Source organism: Nomascus leucogenys, chromosome 15, assembly GCF_006542625.1.
Source record: "Nomascus leucogenys isolate Asia chromosome 15, Asia_NLE_v1, whole genome shotgun sequence".
Classification (NCBI taxonomy): Eukaryota; Metazoa; Chordata; class Mammalia; order Primates; family Hylobatidae; genus Nomascus; species Nomascus leucogenys.
This window is the reverse complement of record NC_044395.1, coordinates 27,278,320-27,301,818: the sequence shown is the minus strand read 5'-3', so window position 1 is coordinate 27,301,818 and position 23,499 is coordinate 27,278,320. Positions and strand designations below refer to the sequence as shown.

At 38.5% G+C, this 23,499-nt stretch overlaps 1 protein-coding gene and 1 pseudogene across 2 annotated transcripts in view; one reads left to right on the top strand and one right to left on the bottom strand.

Moving 5' to 3' along the window:
* The window catches only part of ELMOD1 (ELMO domain containing 1), a 76,543-nt gene that overhangs the window by 31,913 nt on the left and 21,131 nt on the right, over window positions 1–23,499 (top strand). For both annotated transcript variants that reach the window (XM_003253085.3, XM_012495882.2), the window contains exons 3-6: window positions 7,506–7,651; window positions 7,789–7,817; window positions 8,670–8,767; window positions 12,728–12,857. In XM_003253085.3, the coding sequence (XP_003253133.1) occupies window positions 7,506–7,651; window positions 7,789–7,817; window positions 8,670–8,767; window positions 12,728–12,857 (403 nt within the window). The remainder of the gene's footprint in view (window positions 1–7,505; window positions 7,652–7,788; window positions 7,818–8,669; window positions 8,768–12,727; window positions 12,858–23,499) is intronic.
* On the bottom strand, window positions 13,013–22,266 carry LOC105737564 (annotated as a pseudogene).

Genomic DNA, 23,499 nt, shown 5'->3' with positions numbered 1-23,499 from the left:
TATGCACACTTTTTTTTATTATACTTTAAGTTTTAGGGTACATGTGTACAACATGCAGGTTTGTTACATATGTATACATGTGCCATGTTGGTGTGCTGCACCCATTAACTCGTCATTTAACATTAGGTATATCTCCTAATGCTGTCCCTCCCCGCTCCCCCCACCCCACAACAGTCCCCGGAGTGTGATGTTCCCCTTCCTGTGTCCATACACACATATATTTTAAATTATTTTGCTCCCTGCATTAAAACAAACAAAAGCTGTGTCCACACTCTCACTGAAATATGTTAACCTGCATCTTTTTCTAGGCAATCTCTTGTAGGTGACCTTCCCAGAGCCTGCCCATTGCCCTCAAGCTGTTGTCCAAGATCCTCTGGGAGCTCAATCACGTACATCCCAGCTCTCCCGCCCCTTGGCTTTCCCTCAGCTTTTCAGGGCCAACTCTTTGGCCACTTCACTGTTTGTTAAGCTCTTTCCGCAGAGCATGAGCAATATAACCGAAAGCCATGGGCACTCAATAAATGTTAGTTTGAATTTCATTCATTTACTCATTGGAATTTTCACTTTTGTACTGAAGTGAGGAAAGCACGCTGATTTTCCAGGCTGCTCTGGCTGTCCCTGTGGGATGGTGGAGTTGGCTTTCCTGTCCAACCTGAGAGGAACGTACTGTCTCTCTCTCCTCTGCGTCTCCAACACCCTGGGTGTTTTTCTTTTATAGAATTGTCACACTGTTTTTCAACTTTCTGTTTTTACTGTCCTTTTCCTTGCTAGACTATAAGCTCCTTGTGGACAGGGAGGTCATATGGCTTGCTGCGAAAGTAAGTTCTTGACTCATGTTCACTTTTTCCACTGCCATATCTCCCACTCTCATTTCTTCTGTACTGCACGGTCAGTCTTATTTTGTATTTGGCTCTATGAAGGAATAAATAAGTTGAAATACCTTTCAATTATCATTTTTCATTTTCCCCCCAACTTATTTCAAATCTCTTTCTTTCAGCTGCTCTAGGTCTTTAACAAAAATGAATTTGTTCACAATACTGAGCATGCCCTCTAACTAGGTTGTTTAAATTTTTTTTGAATTATGTTATGTAGCAAATTTATAATAATAACAGGCCTATTTCTTATCCCCTGTAGAATATTTTGAACCCTATAATGGATGATGGAGCATGAATAATACCTTTGATGACTTTCCTTTATTTATATATTTACTTAATTTGGGTTGCCTTAAAAATATTTTTATTTACCAGTAAAAGTTTATATTTGAGGTTGCATTTAAATACTTTTAAAATGTCAAAGTATAATGTGTTATAATGTGTTCATTGCTTCTCCTTATAAATAAGTCAATAAAAGTATTATCCAAAGAGTAAAACATAACCTGATTTTAAAAAATAAAATCTTGTAGCCAGGCACGGTGACTCATGCCTGTAATCCCAGCACTTTGGGAGGCTGAGGCGGGCAGATTGCTCAAGCCCATGAGTTCAAGACCAGCTTGGGCAACACAGCAAGACCCCATCTTTATAGAAAATACAAAAATTAGCCGAGCATGGTGGCGTGTACCTGTAGTCCCAGCTACTGGGGAGGCTGAGGTAGGAGGACCTGAGCCCAGAGAGGTCGAGGCTGCTTCAGCCTAGGCAACAGAGTAAGACCGTGTCTTGACAAATAAATAAATAGAAATAAATCTTATAAAGTGTGTTTAAGCATCAAAATTTTGGTTAAATAATGATGTTGTTAATAAATTAAGAGAAACCTGTACCTCCTTTTCTTTGAAAGGAAAGGGTTACACTATTAATTCATTTATTTTAATTATTACACAATCAACTAGTGCTCTCTAAGCCCTCAGATAAAATTTCCCTGGAATATATTATAAAGAGTGCCCTTTGCCACAGCAGTATGATTTTGAATAACATTGATCCATGATAGATATATAACCACAAATCCCCTTGATTTTTACTTTTCAGAAGCTAGTGTGATCTCTTCAGAAAAAGAATAATGGGAAAAAACCACAGGGCCCCACACTATCTGGGCATGAGATCTTGGAACCTCTCCCCTGCTCTATAGGAAGGAAATACTCTTGTTTTCCTAGAGACCCACGGATGGTTTCTTTGTGTGATTTCACATTTCCAGTTCATGTACCAAGTCCTCTGCAGCCTCTCTTCCTAGTAGAGAGCTCTTATAGGGATGGTCCCATTTCCTAGGTAAAGTACCTATTGATAAGTTAATTCCCAACCGATTGTCAGTGCCCCTGCTTAGGAACTTCAATGGAGCAACTAAATGAACTGCCGGGGACATTGAGCCACTTGCTCCTCTTTATGGCATTTAGATGAAAAGTATTTCATTTGGGAAACTGTGGTTTGAACCAAGAAACTGTGATTATTTTTGTACATATCTTTCATCAACAATAGTGTATTTTTTATTTATTACAGGATTTCTTCAAGCAAGAATTAACTTTCATTAGCACATTCATTGAAACTGTTCAAAATAAGCCACTTTTCTCTTATTGTTCCAAAAGAAGACGTCAGAGTCACAAATTTAAGATGATGGAGTAGTGTTGCATTACAGGTACCCACACCCCCTCACCCCACAGGCAAGGGGCTACATGGTTTTAGGTGTGTTTCCTGTTTTGAAGGCCCCATCCCTCCTGAATGGATTCCTCTAACAAAGCGCCACAAAACGGGAGGTTGCTTTTGTTTGGTAGCAGAGATATGATCCATTTCGAATAATTTACATTGAGTGGCTATTCTGGTTCAAACTAGAGAATGAATGTTAAATAATAAACGTGATCATAATTGCCTTACGGAAGAACACTGCTGTGAACTCAGCCATAAACATCACTCTGCAGCATATTAATAAAAGGCAGTAACAGAAAAGATTGGAAATGGAGCATGTGTAATAGCTCTTATTATTGAATCAGATTCTCCCAGTGTTTAAGCAAGGCATTCATCTTAGGAAGCTACAGTAACTCTTTTTGGAACACTATCAAAAAGCTGTGATTAAAAAACAGAAATAAACAAAAAAACTGCTGCCTATGCATGTAGTTATTAGAAAGAGGGGGTAGTGATCAGTATTTTCTCCATCTAGTCTTGAGGATTTAATTGTTGTTCTTACAAAATCTAACAGATTTTTTTTAGTAGTGAGTCAAGAATCTTCCATCAAAATGAAGAAATCTAAGTCTAGTGTTATGAAGAAGAAAAGCGAATATTGCCCAGTTAAAACTAAGCTTATTGGTTTCCTGATTCAGCCTGGGAGAGAAAGGAGCAGAGCCATAAACCCCCTGAGCAGAGGGTTCAGAAGGTGAAGAGGGTGTGAAACAGGAGGTTGAGATTAGTGCTGGTGCAAGAGACAGTAAGTGGGTTCTGTCTCACAGGTACACTTGAAATGCCTCCTCCCAAAGCATGCAGTCATGAAAAAAAAAAGGACATAAAACAAATGAAATTAAAAGGAGGAAAGGGTATAATGAATCCCTAAATCCTTAAACTCAAATAAGAAACGGATACACCTTTTCTTTCTCCCTTCCTTGTTCTCTTCCTTCCTCTCTCCCTCCTGTTCCTCCCTCCTATCCCTCCCTTCCCTCCTGTCCCCCCTTCCCCTTCCCCTTCCTTCCTTCCCTCCTTCTTTCTTTCCTTCCTTCCCTCCTTCCTTCCTCCCTCCTTCCTTCCTTCCTTCCCTCCCTCCCTCCCTCCTTCCTTCCTTCCTTCCTTCCTTCCTTCCTTCCTTCCTTCCTTCCTTCCTTCTTTCCTTCTTTCTTTCTTTCTTTCTTTCCTAAACAACCACTGATTAGCTCAAGAGCATTTACAGATCTATTTCTTTATTGCTTCCTTTTAAGGGTAAACATGTCAAACCAATATAACATTCTCTCAAAATAGTAAATCATTTTTATTGTTCTGCTTTTGATCCTCAGCAGTTTTTTCCATAAACTTTGTGATTTAGGGACTTAAATAGGTCCAAATAATTTAAGAAGTGAGCTCCTGGCAGTATTTGATGGTGAACAGCCAGCCTGAGTTGCTCACATGGAGGTTTTGAAGAGTTGGTCCTTTTATAAGGAAGCAAATTGTATATTGTTTCCAAAGTAAGGGATCGCCCTGGTGTTTCTGTCTCTGACCATGACCTGCCTGGACCAGGTTTCTAACCTAAACACAAAATGAATTACACCTGTCAAAACATAATTTGATCTGATGATCTGGATTTAAAAAATACAGTAACTAGCATAGCAAGAAAGTATGGTACCTAGCATAGCAAGCCGAGGTTTTAATTAAATATTTGTGGGCATGTTGGCCCATTAGAAAAATAAGGGGAGAAAATAGAATATATCTTGGATAATAAGTAGCATTATCGGGTCCTGTTGGCCTAGGAATTATGAAAGAACAAGCAGCATATAGATACCATTTCATAATTCAAATGTGCATAATTGAAATTGTTTATGATTATGTGAGAGAGATGTGATTTACTTCACAGAGTGGTGAACCCTAAGAAATGATGCTTCATCCCTAACCTCTACTGTGGATTTCTCCTGGCTTTCATGTCTTTGACAGTATGAGCATCATCAAGGAAGTTTTTTTTTTAAAAGATACAAGCAAACAGAATGTGATGTCTTTTCTTCCTTTTGATGTAAGACTGTCTTGATGCAAAACAGTAACACAGCCATTTTTCTCATATACAAGGATGCCAGTGGGAGAAATTAGAGTTGGGCTGTAGGTAACTCTATATATGGACACTTCCTGCCACTTAAGATGACACTGCTAGGTCTCAAGCCTCCTCTTTGTGTAGACCTGATACAGAGGTCACAGGGAAAACTTTTTGTAGCTTAATTTAAGCTCTGTTTGATGCCTTGGAACCTAAATAGGAAGAATACAGAGACACTCCATGAACGATCATAAGGGTCCTCTTCTCTAGGAAGATTTAGTACAAACAGAACTGGATTATCACATAGTTCCACTTGTGCAAGAGTTCTGCCACATAGACTTAAAAGGTAGCTTGCTTTGAGGTGCAAGCCCACAGATGGGGTGGACTTCCCTGAAAATTGCACATAGAACAGATATTAGGGAAAGATTTTATCTTTGACTTAGTAATTAATAGTATATATTAATATGTTAATGTGTATACATATATATCCCAGTAATTAATATCATTACCATTTGGCTGGGGACCAGTTAACAAGATATTGCTCAATCTTTTTTTTTTTTTTTTTGGCATAGCTATCCAGTAGTTAGAAAATGAAAAACATTTTCTAAGAGAGCTTTTTTGTTTTGTTTTGTTTTTTTGAGACAGAGTCTTGCTCTGTCGCCAGGCTGGAGTGCAGTGGTATGATCTCGGCTCACTGCAACCTCCGCCTCCTGGGTTCAAGCAATTCTCCTGCCTCAGCCTCCCAAGTAGCTGGGATTACAGGCATGTGCCACCACGCCCAGCTAATTTTTGTATTTTTAGTAGAGACGGGGTTTCACCATGTTGGCCAGGATGGCCTCGATCTCTTGACCTCGTGATCCACCCACCTCAGCCTCCCAAAGTGCTGGTATTACAGGCGTGAGCCACTGCGTCCAGCCCTGAGGTTTTATAAATCTTCTCACTTGTCTAATTAAAATATCCCACTAAATTTATTTTTAGGGTTACTGGGTTTTGTTGTTGTTGTTTTTTGGGGTGTTTTTTTTTTTTGGAAGCTGTTAAACAAAATCCTAACAGATCTTAGGATATATTTGACTAGAACAGCTGAATGTTAGGCTTTACAATATAGTAAATCCATTTTTGTCTTTCCGCAGAACCTGGTTGACTTTTTACTGACTATACATGGAAATTTTATATGCACTTTTGTAGTGGCTTTTGGTGATCATTTTATACATCATAATTTTAGTTATAATTTTTGTTTTTTAAGTAAAATAATACATATTTATTACAAAAATGTACTTAATCAAAAAAGAAGATTAAAATTACTGATTATTTTATTACCAATCAATACCACTCTTAACATTTTTGTTGTGTATCCTGCTTTATACATTACTATTAAAATTTTTGTTTTATTTTTTAAAGGAAAAGTGGATTATCCCATACATATTTCTTTTTAACTTTTTTCTACTTGATAAACATGTCATGGATATTTTCATGTTATTAGATATTCTAGGACATAACCTTGTTGCCTGCAAAGTATTCCATTATGTTATCTCAGTGCAGCAGCTCGGTTGTTTTGTAAGGTTTCTTTCCATTTCCTTTGCATTTATAAGATATAAACTCTATGCCTTTGTGCAAATCAGACTGTTCGAGTTTTTATTTTTAACACAAGGCTGTTGAAGCTATTGGAACCAGACCAATTTAAGGAAAGGAACAAGGCCAAGGTTTTGATTCTTTTTCAGGGATGGATCACATTGTAGAGGCTACTAGTTAACTACTCCAGTATATCTGAGTGACCATGCATCACCTTATTTTAGAACTGGAAGGAATTAGTGAACTTTTGAGAATAAAGAAAAATCTTTTCCAAATGACACCAAAAGGGAGTAATATAAATAATTCTGCCTCCTGGGAATGTACAGTATAAAGAGAAAATAGGTTGACTATATAAGTTCCTGGATAATAAGTCCCTTTACCACTAAAGCTTGAGTCATTTTGAAATTCTGAACCATACCATGAAATAGTGGGCACTCACATTTTTAAAATTAAAAGTCATCATAAAAGATGGACTTACGTGGGCTACAGATGTGTGAATAAGCACATGACTGGTGACAATATAGTTCATCATTTGTTGAGGTATTGCTGGAGTGAGGTAGGGTATAAAGTAAAGAAAACTTTCTTTAGCAAGAGCCAAGAACAAACTTCTCAAGAGGAGTTTTTGAAATATTTAAATCACGGAAGGTTGTCACCTCTAGGAAAATCAAAGGTCAATGGTGCTTGTTCAGTAAATTGATGAGGAGGACTTCTGACAAGGCCAGGGAATGTTAGGATAGGTCAGCAGAAAAGGCAGGTGGCCGCAACCAAGTCCTCAAGGAGGTCTGCAATGCCTAAGGGAAAGCAGAGGGAGAGAGGAAAGAACGGGAGCAAGGGAAGGAATCAAATAGTGGGTTTGGCAGAGGGTGAGGAGGACACTAGGGAGGGGCTGGAAATGGACAAGAGGCAAGCTGAGAGGCTGTTCATGGAAGCAAAAGAGGAGAGCGTGTTCTTCCCCTGCGTCAAAGGGAGGGGTGACTCCTAAAACACAAGCAGTATTAAAGGATTCTGTTTTCAAGGTACTCATTTATTTCCAAGATGTTTTTAGGCAAAGGAGGGAAAAGAAAAGATTCTAATGCTTCATCCTCAGTTTGTTGGAATATCAGATTTACTGGAATAGAAAATTCTGGAGTTTCTTACAGTCATAGTAAGTGTAGCTACTGCAAATAAAGTAGCATGGGACTAGAAACATATGTTAAGTATAAGGTGATTTTTCTAACCGCTGATTTTCTCCTGGGCTTCTTTTCTTGCTGGTGGTGGCTGCTTTCTCTTCTCTTCCAGAGTTCTATTGGAAGGGTGCTGTCTTTTGTTTTTCACAGAATGTTGATCCAGGTATGCCTGTATTTTTACTGTAAATTTCTGTGGCGCTGCCTGAAATTTGTAATGAGGAAGCTAACTGGAAGATGTGAACTACAACGGATCTGTTACAATACCAAGCCGGGAGCTTCTAGAACCATGAAAATCGGTAAGCCTGACACAAAGAAATAAGCAAAAGGTAGAGTTGGTAGGATGGAGGATACGATGTTATCTTTCAGTGTAGTAATTCTAAACCATGTGTAAAGGATAATCTTTGAATGACTGTTTTTGTTACTGCTTTCACAGAAACATCACTGAGGGATTCTAAAAGTAAGGTAAGTAAAATTATTTTTCAGCAGCTTTTTTTTTCACTTGGAAGCTTACCCCTATCATAAGAAGTAAAAATTCTAAGAAACCAAAATATACCATTGGCTAGGAAAACTACTGCCAACTGAGAAGAAATAATCATTTGCCCATTACAAACCACGGTACTATTTACATGAGAACAGCCAGTATGTGAATTTCTAGGCAGGTTTGTGAAGTACTTATTACTTCATTGTCAAATGAACCCTTTCTTATACCTCTTCCCAAATCATAAAATAAATATTCCTTGAACGTAGTATTAACTCCCTACTATTTCCTCAATATCCAAATCATTTAACATTATACTTAAGATTTTTCAATAACATCAAAGAAGCCACTATGCTAGCTTTTGTAGCTTTTGTAGCATAGTGGATCATCCACATAAGAAAGAAAACCTGTTTTCTTTTTCAAGATTCTTGATAATTTTATTTTATTAATTTTGAAATCCTGAAGACTCTCTCCCCCATGTGCCTCACTCTTTAGTCATAAACATAATGCCCATTAACAATAGGAACTATGTTGGGTGAGGAAATGAAAACACTACATTTCAATACAGGTAGCTTGAAACAGGAAAATGGTAAGAACAAAACCAAAAAAATTGTATGTGTTTTCCTGATTAAAGTAATCAGGAAAATTGCACTACCCCCCCCCCCATCATGAAAATGTCAAATTTATTAGAATTCAAGTACACTAAACCAATTTTTGCTTTTAACTTAAATCTTCATATAGAAGCCTAAGCGAATGCTTGCAGCCTCTATCCCAGTAGATACTGATTAAGCCTCTGGTGTTAATGAAAAGGAAAGTGATTGAAACATGTTTTCCAGCTGTTGCAGACTTCTGTGAGTGTTCACCCTGACGCTATTGAAAAAACTATAGAAGATATCATGGAACTGAAAAAAATTAATCCTGACGTAAATCCACAGTAAGAATATGTTTCTTATGTCAGAAATACAGAACACAAATCACATGGCCACAGATTTAGTGTTTCTCTGTCTCCTCTCTTTTTTTTTCCTCCCTCCCTAAAATAATCATCTGCCATGTTTTGACTTTCAGATGAAGAATAAAGAAAAAAAGTACCTTTTTCATGTTTGTAAATGGCAGCAACTTTGTACTTCCTTTGTCGCTTATGCTTCTCAGATGCAGAGAATGTAACAAATGTGATGGGTGCCCCAATAGAGAAAGATGAGCCCATTCATCAACAATCAGACTATCTGATGCCTGTGTTTTACGCTAACAGTAAATGTTCAAATTGTAAATGTGCTTAAGCTGATTCTGTTCCATCTAGAATAGTCCTTCACTTCCTTCATGAATATTACTTTATGACAGGCTGAGAATCTTGGAGACTGTTTCTACCTGCTTGTCAAGAAGACAGGCATGTGTGGGAAGGAGAAATGGTTTTTATATGAAGACTTTAGAACTTCATAATTTATTCCTCTCATCTTGGAAGTATTAAAATGCATTTGGCAATGTTCGTGACATTTAAAATTAGCTGTATATTTTCCACTGGGTACAGCAATTTTTCAGTAAAATTTTGCACTAAGGCCACTGGGTAGAATAAATTCCAAATGCAGATATATTTAGAGAAGTTTTTAGGTTGGTAACAATCAAACTGTCTTTTAGATGTTCGTGTCTGAGAACTTCAGGTGTTACCTTTGAGAAAGGATTTTATTAATAATTACAGGAACTGTAGCTGAAGGGAATTTCAGAGCACACTTGCATAGGTCTATCTCTTGGAAGGATTTTAGATACTAGCTATCCAGGGGCTCATCACAAAAACTCCATTTTCGCCTGGTCTCCATAGCGTTCTTCGGCAGCCACTTCAGTTCATTAGCTGCCTTTTGCCTATTCAGCTACCAAAGGTTGATTTACTTTTATAGTAAATGTCTTTTTGAAACCTTCTAACATATATTTTATTCCTCTGGGAAGGTGATAAGAAGGCAATTCATTATAAATAAGATTGAACGAAAAATTTAAGACTACAACTGGCAAGAGGGATATATGGGTCCTGTAATCATGTTTAGAGATTGGATTAGATTTAATAGCAAATCTTTTCTATGAAAGTTATATAAGGTGCATTCAAGAGCATTTCTTTGCCATCCATTCTCTTGTTCTCATTTTTTTAAAAGACCCTTTTAGTTTCAGGCTGAGGATCCCTAATCTGAAAATCCAAAATCTGAAACTTTTGGGCATTGACATCATGCCACAAATGGAAGATTCCATAGCTAACTTCATGTGGCAGACTGCATCTATTATTAAAAATGTTGTATAAAATTACCTTCAGCCTATGTGTATAAGGTGTATATGAAACACAAATGAATTTCATGTTTAGACTTGTGTCCCATCCCCAAGATATCTCATTATGTATATGCAAATATTCCAAAATCTGAAACACTTCTGGTCCCAAGCATGTCAGATAAGGGTTACTCAACCTGTAGTTTTTTTTTTAAATCTCCATGTGGATTCTAGTGTCTTTTTTACAGAGCAACACTGGTAAGCTCTGATATAAAAAAATTAAGTACTTTTCTGAGAAAACAAAGAAATAGCTTAGAGATGGGGGAAACACTTTATAACTTACCAAACTGTTACTACTATTAACCTCACTTGTTTTAATTACATTTTTTTAAGTGCTGCTTATGGTGGCACTAAAAATTACGACAGAGAAAACTTATTTATTTATTTTAATTTTTTTTTTTTTTTGAGACAAGAGTCTTGCTCTGTTGCCTAGGCTGGAGTGCAATGGCTCAGTCTAGGCTCGCTGCAACTTCCGCCTCCCGGGTTCAAGCAATTCTCTTGCCTCAGCCTTCCAAGTAGCTGGGACTACAGGCACGTGCCACCACATCTGGCTAATTTTTGTATTTTTAGTAAAGATGGGGTTTTACCATGTTGGCCAGGCTAGTCTCAAACCCCTGACCTCATTATCCACCCGCCTCTGCCTCCCAAAGTGCTGAGATTATAGGCGTAAGACACCGCGCCCAGCCAGAGAAAATTTAATTGACTTTCCTTATTCCTGCCTCTTATATTCCTTCCATTCTCCTCTTTCCCTCAAAATTAACTCTCTTCTCCATCCTACATTGACTTTCTGGGTGACTAGTGCTATGGTGCCCTTTCCTAAATTTTAATATCTGACCTAGTTGTTTGGTGCTACGGTAACAAGTAATGATGAAAGCCATTCATTGAATATGACTTTATTAAAGTTCAGTATTCCTAGGCTGTCTGACTGTCCTGTACGTTTGGAGCAGGTACATAGTTCTAAGTTCTGTTGCCCTCAATTTGAGATTTAACATCTGTGCATGTCATTTACCCCTAAAAATAAAATATGATAATGTACAGTGATTATAATGACCACCACCACACCACCTCAAACATGCTCAAAGTCCATGAGTGAACAAGACAAAAGACTAGATTGGAGAGTGTCATATGCAATTGCCAATATTCAGCCATTTTTGAGCCACAGAAAATACATGACTCTAAAGAATTTAGGAGGAAAAAATAAACGTGAAGTACTACTTTTAGACCTTTAGATTCTACCTTACTGTAGAGTCTGTAGACAGGGAAAACAGCGTTCCGATCACAGAAAGTAATGATCCTCTGTGCGTTACAGCTGCCAGATTGTTTTCTGTTCTAGTGATATGCTTTAAGGGTGCTGTTATTCAAATAGTGTACATTCAGAGAAGACTGAGAACGATCATAAAACATCTGAAAACCGGCTGGGCACGGTGGCTCATGCCTGTAATCCCAGCACTTTGGGAGGCAGAGGGAGGCAGATCACCTGAGGTCAGGAGTTCGAGACCAGCCTGGCCACACATGGCGAAACTCCGTCTCTATTAAAAAATATAAAAACTAGGTGCAGTGGTGGGCGCCTGTAATCTCAGCTACTCGGGAGGCTAGGGCAGGAGAATCACTAGAACTCAGGAGGCAGAGGTTGCAGTGAGCCAAGATTGTACCACTGCACTCCAGCCTGAGTGACAGAGCAAGACTCTGTCTCAAAACATAAAAAATAAAAACAAAATAAAACATCTGAAAGCCATGTCCCATGAGAGGGAATTGAAGAAATTAGATTTCTCTTTTCCCTAGAGATTAGAAGACTCACTATCTTAAATAGTCATGGCAGGGAAAAGGTGGAAATAAATTTGCTTAGAGAACAGAATTTGAACCACTTTGTAATAAGCAAAGCAGATTTTGTTTCAGCATAAGAAAAAGTGTTCAGACAACTACAGCGGTCAGAATGTAATAGAACATCTTGTAAAGTTGTAACTACCCTCTTAGCACTGTCTCCCCTGAGGAGGACATTCCCAAGTGGAGGTGGTGTTGTTATTGTTATTTTGTTTCACTTTATTTTGTTTTGATTTTTTTTCCTTGAAGCCCTTAAGGGCTTTTTCTGTTGTCCTCACCCTCGTTCTTTTCCACACATCTTTCTAAAGTAATTCTGATATGACCACCTAGGGAGGTGCTATATAATCCCTAAGAGCCCAGTATTACCTATAATTTCAAGTAACCCGCATAAAGAAATCCCTTGTGGGTTTTTGTTTTGTTTTGTTTTGATAGAGATAGGATCTTGCTTTGTTGCCCAGGCTGGTTTTGAACTCCTGGCTTCAAGCAATCCTCCCATCTTGGCCTCAGAAATCCCTTATTTTTAAGCCATACCATTGCAATTTAGCTTTAGAAAAAAGTCAGACTTTGAGGCAAATTTTAGCCAGGTTCTACAGTTGTCCATGTGGAGATTTAATAAGAATTGTGCTTCTATTAAATAGATCATCTTTGAGCAATTTCCTGAATATTATATTAATATGAAAAGTTCTATCATGCATACATCACGTGAACAAATGCCAAAGTGAATGCCCTGTTCTTCCTTGTGCGTCTCTTCTGTTTTTGAACACCCTAGGCTGGGAATCTCTCTTCAGGCTTGCCTTCTGCAAATCGTTGGGTACAGAAACCTTATTGCAGATGTGGAAAAACTGCGTAGAGAGCCCTATGATTCTGATAATCCCCAACATGAAGAAATGCTTTTGAAGGTTAGTGCTTGAACACATTTCAGTTCTTCATCTAAGTCAGCTGACATTTGCCAGGCACCTGCTATGTGCTAGGCACTGCTCTGGACATCGGGGGTACAAAGATGGATCAGACACGGGCACCTAACTGGTTGGTAAGGTCAAGTTTTCTTGCTGGTTCAGGTGTTGGAAGTAAATTTTTCATCAGAAAATTCCTGTGAGAAGTTAAGTTCAAAGCCAATTTTCTTTCGTAATCTGAGAAAGCATCAGAGGTGATTTCTGTGGGCTCTCACATTTGGCTTAAGTTTAGATTGTTTAACAAGTGTTGAAAGCCAACAGGAGAAATAGCATTTGTCAAAGAGTGACTTGGGATTCCCATTTACGACTTTTAATACACATCAGAGAAGATAAAGTTGGTTTCGGCTTCAGCAATGGCCCTCTTGGGAAATTACCCAAGATCTTAATGCTGATTATTTATGCATTAACTTAGAGAGTATTAGAAGAGGTAAAGGTTTATATTTGGCACACTAGAACTTCTGGAGAAATAGCGTGGAGTTATGAATACTCCTGGCTGTCAAAGCAAAACCTTAAAAATCTTACAGGATCTGATGGTATATTAAGAAACATCAGTAAAACTTTCCCTCAAAACACTGAGTTTGGGGCTAAAGAAATTAAGACTCCACAATAATTAAGACTACCCTTTAGAACTACATACTTACCTGAAATGTTTTATAAATTCATTTCTGAAAATAGATGCTTCTTTAGAATTAGAGTGCTTTAGGGTAGCTCCTTGCCTTTTCCTAGAATTCAAAAAGGCAGTAACAAAATTGTAAGAAAACATTTGTTTAGCTGCCTTTATTTTATTGAAAAATGTCAACAGAAGACGTAATTTCAAAAATGTATCCTGTTGTGTTTTTGTGTGAAGGAGTGTATGTTTTTGTGTATGTAAGTACTTAAGCAGATGACTCATTTGTCTCTGTTAATTAGTGCTGGATCTGATGTGAATCATTAAAAATTAAAGATGCCTCATTCTTGGCAATAGTTTTTCTTCCTTTTCTCTCTGCTGAAGTTTAGCTAACCTGCTGAATTTTATCTCTCTATATTGCCTTTTTTTTCCTGACCATTTTCTGATGGAGGTAGTTCAACAAAATTACCCAAACATAGGAAATAACAGGTGACAGAGAAAAGAGGTGTTGTAATTAACAGATAGTCACAAGAGCCTGAACAATTTATTAGAATAGTTGAGGTTCCCTCAGAATGAGTGACATCCAGGTGCCTGCTAGGCACCATCTTTAGCTGATCCATTTTATGTGTGCTGGCACATAATAGGTTTTCAACAAATATGAGTGAATACACAAATTATTATAGTTCATTAGCTACATCTTGAGAACTTGTATATATGACTTTTATCTGTGGTTATGATTAGATTATGTGTTATCATTTAAACTGTCAGCTATATGAGGTAGGCAAGGAAATGATGGCTGTCTTTATTTTACAGATGAGAAAACTATAAGCATTTTAGCTCAGGTTCTGATTCACACATCTAGTAAATTATAAAGTCAGGGCTGTTCATTGCTGCATTAGGCACTTTGGGGAAAGGCATCATTTCTGCCCTCAAGCAGCTTATAATCCAATTGGGGCATATTCTTCATCTTCAAAAATCACTATATCTGGCCAGGTGTGGTGGCTCATGCCTGTAATCCCAGCACTTTGGGAGGCTGAGGTGGGTGGATCACTTGAGGTCAGGAATTCGAGACCAGCCTGGCCAACATGGTGAAACCCTGTCTCTACTAAAAATACAAAAATTAGCCGGGCATAGTAGCAGATGCCTGTAATCCCAGGTACTCAGGAGGCTGAGGCAGGAGAATTGCTTGAATCCAGGAGGCGGAGGTTGCAATGAGCCTAGATCGCACCACTGCACTCCAGCCTGGGTGACAAAGCAAGACTCCATCTCAAAACAAACAAACAGACAAACAAAAAGTCACTAAATCTTATCCATACAGCACCCTAAGGTATCTCTGAAATGTTTTCCTTGCCCAATGCCTTATTCTAGCCATCATCTCCAACTTGGGCTGTGACAGCCTTTTAATTATGCCAGTAACCATTAGATTCTTCTCTCGCATCATCTAAAATACTGTTGGAGGGATTTTTTTTTTCTCAAAACCCAGATATATTCATTGTCATTCCCTAGACTAGAAACTTCAGGCTATGTCCTATAGTAGAAAGCCCACGCATCTTAGCATGGCATTTTGGAGGCTTTCCAGTGTATTTCATGAAGCTACTGCTCCTGTATCCTCAACACATATAGCACATTTCTGCCATGCTTTGCCATTCACCGTGACCCAGAATAAGTCGTGCCATACCATATGCCCAGGAATTTGTTCATGCTGTTCCCTCTGCTACCCATTATTCTCACTGCAGAAGCCAGCTCGTATTTTAAATCCTCACTCACTGAATTTTGAAACCGTCACTAACTCCCCAAGCAAACTTAGGAGTAGGAATCTTTGTTCTCTTCTTCAGTTTGTTCAAGTTTCAAGTACGATAATAAAATCAGAAATAATAAAACATTAATGGAGTGTTTAGTATGTGCCAATTGTTACGGTGTTTTCTGGCATTATTTCATTTCATTATTACAGTAGCCTTGTGGTGATACACTGCTGTTATCTTCATTTTTCAGATGAGGAAACTGAAGCTGAGCAGTGAAGTGGCTATGCGAGCTCATATAGGGTGGTAGCTAAGGGCTCTGACCTACCACACTGCACTAGGTCTTGAGAGACAAACCACATCTTGTTTGCATTTGTCTTTCCAGGGCTGACCCATGGTTTGTGTTTCACTGCCTGAGCTTAAGCTTCTTCATTTTTAAAATGGGTAATAATACCCTTGTTACCTACTTCACAGAACTGTTTAGAGCAAAAGTCAGCAAACCAAGGCCTGCAAACCAAATTTGGTATACCACCCATTGTACGAGTAATATTTGCAGTACAGCCACATTCATTTATGTATGGCGTTTATGGCTGCGATGGCCGCTATCCTAGTTTAAAGGCAAAGTTAAGTAGTTACAACAGAGACCATACAGCTCATAAAACCTAAAATATTTGTCAACTGGTCTTTTACAAAGTTTGTGCCCAGGCACAGTGGCTCACACCTGTAATCCCAGCACTCTGGGAAGCTGAGGCAGGAGGATCACTTGAGCCCAGGAGTTCAAGACCAGCCTGAGCAACATAGCAAGACCCCATCTCTACAAAAAAATTTTTAATAAATAGCTGGGCATGGTGATGTGCACCTGTAGTACCAGTTACTTGGGAGGCTGAGGCAGGAGGATCATTTGTGCCCAGGAGGTCAAGGCTACAGTGAGCTATGGTTGTACCACTGTGCTTAGCCTGGGCAACAGAGTGTGACCCTTCTAAATAATAATAATAATAATTAAATTAAGTTAAATGTAAAAACATGTTTGCTGACCCCTAGTTTCTAAGCACAGGTCATATATAGTATTGCCACACGTTTAAGTGCTTGGCTTTTTAAGCATAGGAGAGCATTATCAGTGTTACTAGAGTTCTAAAGTATTTTAAAAATCTAGATTTTATGATCATTTGAATATAGCCTGGGATGAAATTGAATAATATTACTGTCCATATGAATCACTTATATGGACATTTCTATTAAAAGTGTTCCAACCAAATTAATAATGAAGACAAAATTCTAGGTGGATTCATGCACTTAATGAAAAACATAAAGTCCAGAATAAAGACCCTCTCCTGATGGAAAGAGACAATCCCACGGTGACCTTGGTGAGAAGCTGCTTCTCCTTGAATTCTCTGGCTCGAGGGTAGATGAATCGCCTTCCCTTTCTGTCCTGCAGAGGGTTCGAGACCAGGCAGAAATGTTCAAATAAACTTGTGTAAAGCTTCAGTTCACAGCGAAGAGAGTTCAGCAGAGAGAGCAGGCTGTGATGGATAACAGTCTGACTCAGAGTGCAGTCTCCACATCTGTTTCTTGTCTTCTGCTATAGGCATCACTTTTCCTAGCCCCTGGTCTCCTCCGCTTCGCAGGTGGCTTTGTAATAACTACTCCCAGTAGCACAGTCTTAGATGAGTGGATTCCTCAGAGTCCCCACTATAAGCCCACCACCGTTTCTCAGATCTGAAGTTGGCTTCCTAGTGCATGACCTTATCCTTCAGGAGCACCCCATCCCCTACTCATACTTTTTCAGGGAAGAGCTTACCTATTGGAAGAGAATCGGAATAGCTCAAGGTTATTTTATTTTATACATATTTATTTTGAGACAGGGTCTCACTCTGTCACGCAGGCTGGAGTGCAGTGGTGCAATCTTGGCTCACCACAACCTCCACCTCCCGGGTTGAAGCAATTCTCCAGCCTCAGCCTCCTGAGTAGCTGGGATTATAGGCATGAGGCACAGCGCCTGGCTCAAGGTTTTTTTTACATAGGAAATATACAGATAATTGTACTTCATATAAGTATTTTGGCATAATGGGCTTTCATCTTCCAAAATAAGTTTGACAATTTAATTTGCTACATATATTTATTAACCTACTGGTTTAGCCTCTCAATATTTAGCAAGTTTGTTTTAAAAATTACTATTCCCATTGGTTTATAATACCATTAATATAAATGCATAATTTCAAAGTCAACATTCCTTTCACTGTGGACATAAGAATTCTTAAGGGGTACAATAATGACTGTGGCTGCTGGGCACTGTTCAAAGCCAAAAGGACTGGCAGGCTCGGAAAGGCATAAACTATTTATACATACCCTCAGTATACTACAAGCCCCACATTTTTGCTGTACATTCTTGTCTCATAATACAGTATAAGTTATTCCCTAAGTCTGAAAAAAAATTAAGATGAATACATTTTTGTCTTAATTTCAAAATAACCTTTTTAATGAAAAAGAAGTTCCTCATGTTAAATTCGTTCAAAAGAAGGATTTAAATACTTTGATCACAACATGTACGATTTTTTGACCCTGAGTGCCTCATTAAAATCAGTTTAGCAGTGGTTTGTAGTTCTCCTTGAAGAGGTCCTTCACATCCCTTGTAAGTTGGATTCCTAGGTATTTTATTCTCTTTGAAGCAATTGTGAATGGGAGTTCACTCATGATTTGGCTCTCTGTTTGTCTGTTATTGGTGTACAAGAATGCTTGTGATTTTTGTACATTGATTTTGTATCCTGAGACTTTGCTGAAGTTGCTAATCAGCTTAAGGAGGTTTTGGGCTGAGACAATGGGGTTTTCTAGATATACAATCATGTCATCTGCAAACAGGGACAATTTGACTTCCTCTTTTCCTAATTGAATACCCTTTATTTCCTTCTCCTGCCTGATTGCTCTGGCCGGAACTTCCAGCACTAGGTTGAATAGGAGTGGTGAGAGAGGGCATCCCTGTCTTGTGCCAGTTTTCAGAGGGAATGCTTCCAGTTTTTGCCCATTCAGTATGATATTGGCTGTGGGTTTGTTGTAGATAGCTCTTATTATTTTGAGATACGTCCCATCAATACCTAATTTATTGAGAGTTTTTAGCATGAAGGGTTGTTGAATTTTGTCAAAGGCCTTTTCTGCATCTATTGAGATAATCATGTGGTTTTTGTCTTTGGTTCTGTTTATATGCTGGATTACATTTATTGATTTGCGTATGTTGAACCAGCCTTGCATCCCAGGGATGAAGCCTACTTGATTATGGTGGATAAGCTTTTTGATGTGCTGCTGGATTCGGTTTGCCAGTATTTTATTGAGGATTTTTGCATCAGAGAGATATAAAAAGTTATTTATGTTAGAGTTTAGAAACATGAAAGGCAAATGAATTTGGATATATGGTTTGGTGATTGTGAAGGCATGATATGTTTAGATTTAATTAGTTTATCCTATTGGTAGCGGGGAATCAGCAGATTTTTTAAGTCTAAAGCTCAACTGTGTGTGTGAACATACTAGCTAATCATGTTGTAAGAAAGAGCATGAGTAAGAGTATATCTTTGTAATCAGAAATCTAGACTGTAAATGGTGGAAAAGCAGCTCTTGCATCTTGTTATACAGGAGAATGACAAAAATTATACTATTTTCAAGCCTGAAAAGTAATTCAACGTTTTTTAAAAAATAGTTCATAAATTCATTACATTGCTTCCTATATATAAGTGAGTCCATAAAGAAAGCAATGGATTCTCTTTTCTTGTTCTTAATCAAATAGAGAGTAATCTCTCCACTAAACACATTATAAGACTTTTTCACCTGTGAACAAACAGGCAGCATAACTTGAGTGGGAGTCCAAGGATAATACACGTAGAAGATATTTACTTGTCTTTGAATATCACAAACTCTTTTTTTTCTTTTTATTGTGCTAGCAGAAAGAAAAATTAGGGGGTGAATATTTTCTGAATTTTAATTTCAAATGTAGAAATATTTTTACATTTAAACGTTTCTTTTTCTTTTGGTAAAAGACATTTTGAATAATGTACCTATGCATAATGCTAAGCATTTTGACAGAAAGGGCAAGTTAAATAGATTGAATCCTTGTTTTCCTTTTCATAAAGGAGCTAATAAATTTTTAAACAAAAAAAAATCAGTTTAGCAATAAAACCTCCTGTGCTTTATCAAAAACAGCATTCAATAGATTATAAAATTATTCAATCTGCATTTGAATCATTATTAGGACACTGAATTATAACAAGGTCCAATAAATGTATGACCATTCATCAACACCCTTAAAACCTGTGAATTATTGCAATTAATCTCATGTGTGCATGTAATTCAAACATAAACTTTGTGGAGAGGGGATATAAAATAAATACTACAATATTTCTTCAGTCCTATTTAATGCTGCCTAGATGGTTAGATAAAAAGGTTAATATTAATAACAGGCACTTTGGGAAGCCGAGGCAGGTGGATCACCTGAGGCCAGGCATTTGAGACCAGCCTGGCCAACATGGTGAAACACCGTCTCTACTAAAAATACAAAAATTAGCCAGGCATGGTGGCACACACCTGTAGTCCCAGCTACTCAGGAGGCTGAGGCACTAGAATCGCTTGAGCCTGGGAGGCAGAGGTTGCAGTGAACCGAGATCATGCCACTGCACTCCTACCTGGGTGACGGCGAAAGACTCTGTCTCAAAAAAGAAAAAAGAAAAAAAATATATATATATATCTAACAGGAAGAATCAAACTAGTTTAATAACTTGTTTTTTAAATAGTTGCCACAATTTAGTAGAACCAAGATATGCCAGAGCCTATGCCAATATATTTTTCCTGCAGTGTAATGTAATTGCTAATATGAAGTATAATCTGTAAGCAATTAATACAAATATAAACAGGCATAAGCCACCACAAAATCACAGTCTGGTGAAAGCTTTTCGGCTAAACTAGTTGGAGGAGAGAGTTAAGGGAAATGAGAAAGGGCGGACAGGGCAGGTTTCCAGTGGGAACATCATTTACATGCCTTATCATCATCCTCTTACATGTAACAGCCCACTGGTGCAGGAAGGTAAATCCTGTCCAAGTATGCTAGCCTAAAATATACTTTATGTAGCATAGTGAGATAATATTTAAGTATTACTAATGCTTCATTTGCACTTATATTTAGATTATACATAATTCTATTAAAAACTCATTTCCCAAAATGAGATAAAAGTGTTTCAGGTAAGATGGAACTATGTACTACAGAATTTAGAATATCTAAACTCAGAGGTAAAATCAAAGGAAAACATTACTACCTTTTTAGTAAATGGATTGTATGAGCTTACTCTTTTTTTAGACTCTTACTCTGTCACCCAGGCTGGAATGCAGTGGTGCCATCTCAGCTCACTGCAACCTCCGCCTCCCAGGTCAAGCAATTCTCTGCCTCAGCCTCCCAAGTAGCTGGGATTACAGGCGCCTGCCACCACACCCGGCTAATTTTTGTATTTTTAATAGAGATGGGGTTTCATCATCTTAGCCAGGCTGGTCTTGAACTCCTGACCTCATGATCCACCCGCCTTGGCCTCCCAAAGTGCTGGGATTACAGGCCTGAGCCACCACACGCGGCCCCTTACTCATTTTTTAATAGATGGGTTTGTCTGATGAGGATCATAAACCAATGATTGGTTAGCAGCAATTTTACCAAACGGTAAGTTATTTTATTAACAGACATTATAAACAGATAATACTAATCTTATTTTAAAATAATGAGTTCCACACTGGTGAATATACAGCTTATGAATAACTTTAATTATAAAAGGCAAACACAGCAGACAACTATACTAAACAAAGAAGCTAGAATATGGATACATGATTGATGGGTCTAAAATGATACATACCGTACATAATTAATGTTAATCATGTGATCGGTATATTTTTCTTTGTGATTCCCCTTCATGCTACTTTCTCCAGAAGCTGAATTCTGAACTTTCTTTTCTAAAATTGGTACAATCAGGTTATCCTTGGACATCAAATTTTCTTTTATCACAAACTTAGTGATACAAAATGACACAAAAATGTTTCATTTTCATATTCATCCAATATCTGGAGTAATAAAAAGAAGCATGTGACCAGGCACAGTGGCTCACGCCTGTAATCCCAACAATTTGGGAGGCCGAGACCAGCAGATCACTTGAGGTCAGGAGTTTGAGACCAGCCTGGCCAACATGGGGAAACCCTATCTCTACTAAAAACACAAAACTTAGTTGGGCATTGTGGCTGGCACCTGTAATCCCAGCTACTCAGGAGGCTGAGGAAGGAGAATTGCTTTAACCCGGGAGGCAGAAGTTGCAGTGAGCTGAGATCACACCAGTGCACTCCAGCCTGGGTGACAGAATGAGACTCCATCTAGGGAAAAAAAAAAAAAAAAAAGCATGTGAAAATATTCTGGAAATCTTAAAGTATGCTGGTCCAAGTTTTGCTATAGATGATTCCTTTATACTAACCCTGCTGGGGAAATAGTTATTGCTTTACAGAAGACACAGCACCATCAAGTCTGTGTCTAGTATAGTCTGTAGTAGAACACTCTTGGAGTTTTATGAGCTGCACAAAGAAAAATCCATTGTTCAGTTGCTGTCATTTGAGTACAAGTATCTGGATGGCATTCAGTCTGAAGTTTGACAGCAAGTCCATTTAGCTCAAGGCAGAATTGCCTTAAATGTTCATACTTCCATATACCTGCATCTTGGCTTCAGGTGGCTCAAGATTTTTGTCAGTATTGGAGCAATCTTGACTCTTATGTTCCGTTGCATATACTGCTGAACAGCTAGCATACTGTCCATTTCATCAAAAGAATCATCAGGCCAGGTGCCTAGCCTGGTCCACCTCAGCATTGCCATGCCCTCTGCCATGACCACAGTGCCATCATCTGAAGATTAACAACTTAATTAAGAACACTTTTGAGCCATTTGTCTAGTCTTTCATGATCCATACAATTATTAAAATGAAATTTCTTTTTAAAGCATTTTATTATTCAGGCCGGGCACGGTGGCTCATATCTGTAATCCTAGAACTTTGGGAGGCTGAGGCAGGTGGATCACTTGAGGTCAGGAGTTTGACACCAGCCTGGCCAACATGGCGAAACCGTCTCTACTAAAAAAGCAAAACAAAACAAAAAAAAAACGAAAATTAGCTGGACGTGGTGGTGTATACCTGTAGTCCCAGCTACTTGGGAGGCTGAGGCACAAGAATCCGTTGTACCCAGGAAGCAGAGGTTGCAGTGAGCCGAGATCATGCCACTACACTCTAGCCTGGGCGACAGAGTGAGACCCTGTCTCCCAAGGAAAAAAAAAAAATGCATTTTATTATTCAAATGTTTTACTAAGCATTTACTAAGTATCCCATGCTATAAGCATTCACCTAATGAGTGAGGTTTATCACGCACCTATGGAAATGAAGCACCTGCTTTTGCCACCTTGCTGCACTCATTCCATGAAACAAGATATATGTGTATATATATATATATATATATATATATACACACACATACATATATGTGTGTGTGTGTGTGTTTGTATATATATATATATATATTTTTTTTTTTTTTTTTTTTGAGACAGTCTCACTCTGTAGCCCAGGCTGGAGTGCAGTGGCTGATCTCGGCTCACTGCAAGCTCCGCCTCCTGGGTTCAAGCCATTCTCCTGCTTCGGCCTCCCGAATAGCTGGGACTACAGGCGCGCACCACCATGCCCGGCTAATTTTTTTTTTTTTTTTTTTTGTATTATTAGTAGAGACGGAGTTTCACCGTGTTAACCAGGATGGTCTCAATCTCCTGACCTTGTGATCCACCCGCCTCTACCTCCCAAAGTGCTGGGATCACAGGCGTGAGCCACCATGGCCAGCCCTCTAAAGGATTTTTTTAAATAAACCTTTCCCCAGTGACGATCACCTGGTCTCATTTAGTCTTTTCTGATGATCTCAAACAGTTTCTGGTTTTTGTTTTTTGTTTTTTTTGAGACGGAGTTTTACTCTTGTGCCCAGGCTGGAGTGCAGTGGGGCTATCTCGACTCACTGCAAGCTCCGCCTCCCAGGTTCAAGCAATTCTCCTGCCTTAGCCTCCCAAGTAGGTGGGATTACAGGTGTGCGCCACCATGCCTGGCTAATTTTTTGTATGTTTAGTAGGGATGGGGTTTCACCATGTTGGCCAGGCTGGTCTCAAACTCCTGACCTGAAGTTATCCTCGGCTTCCCAAAGTGCTAGAATTACGTG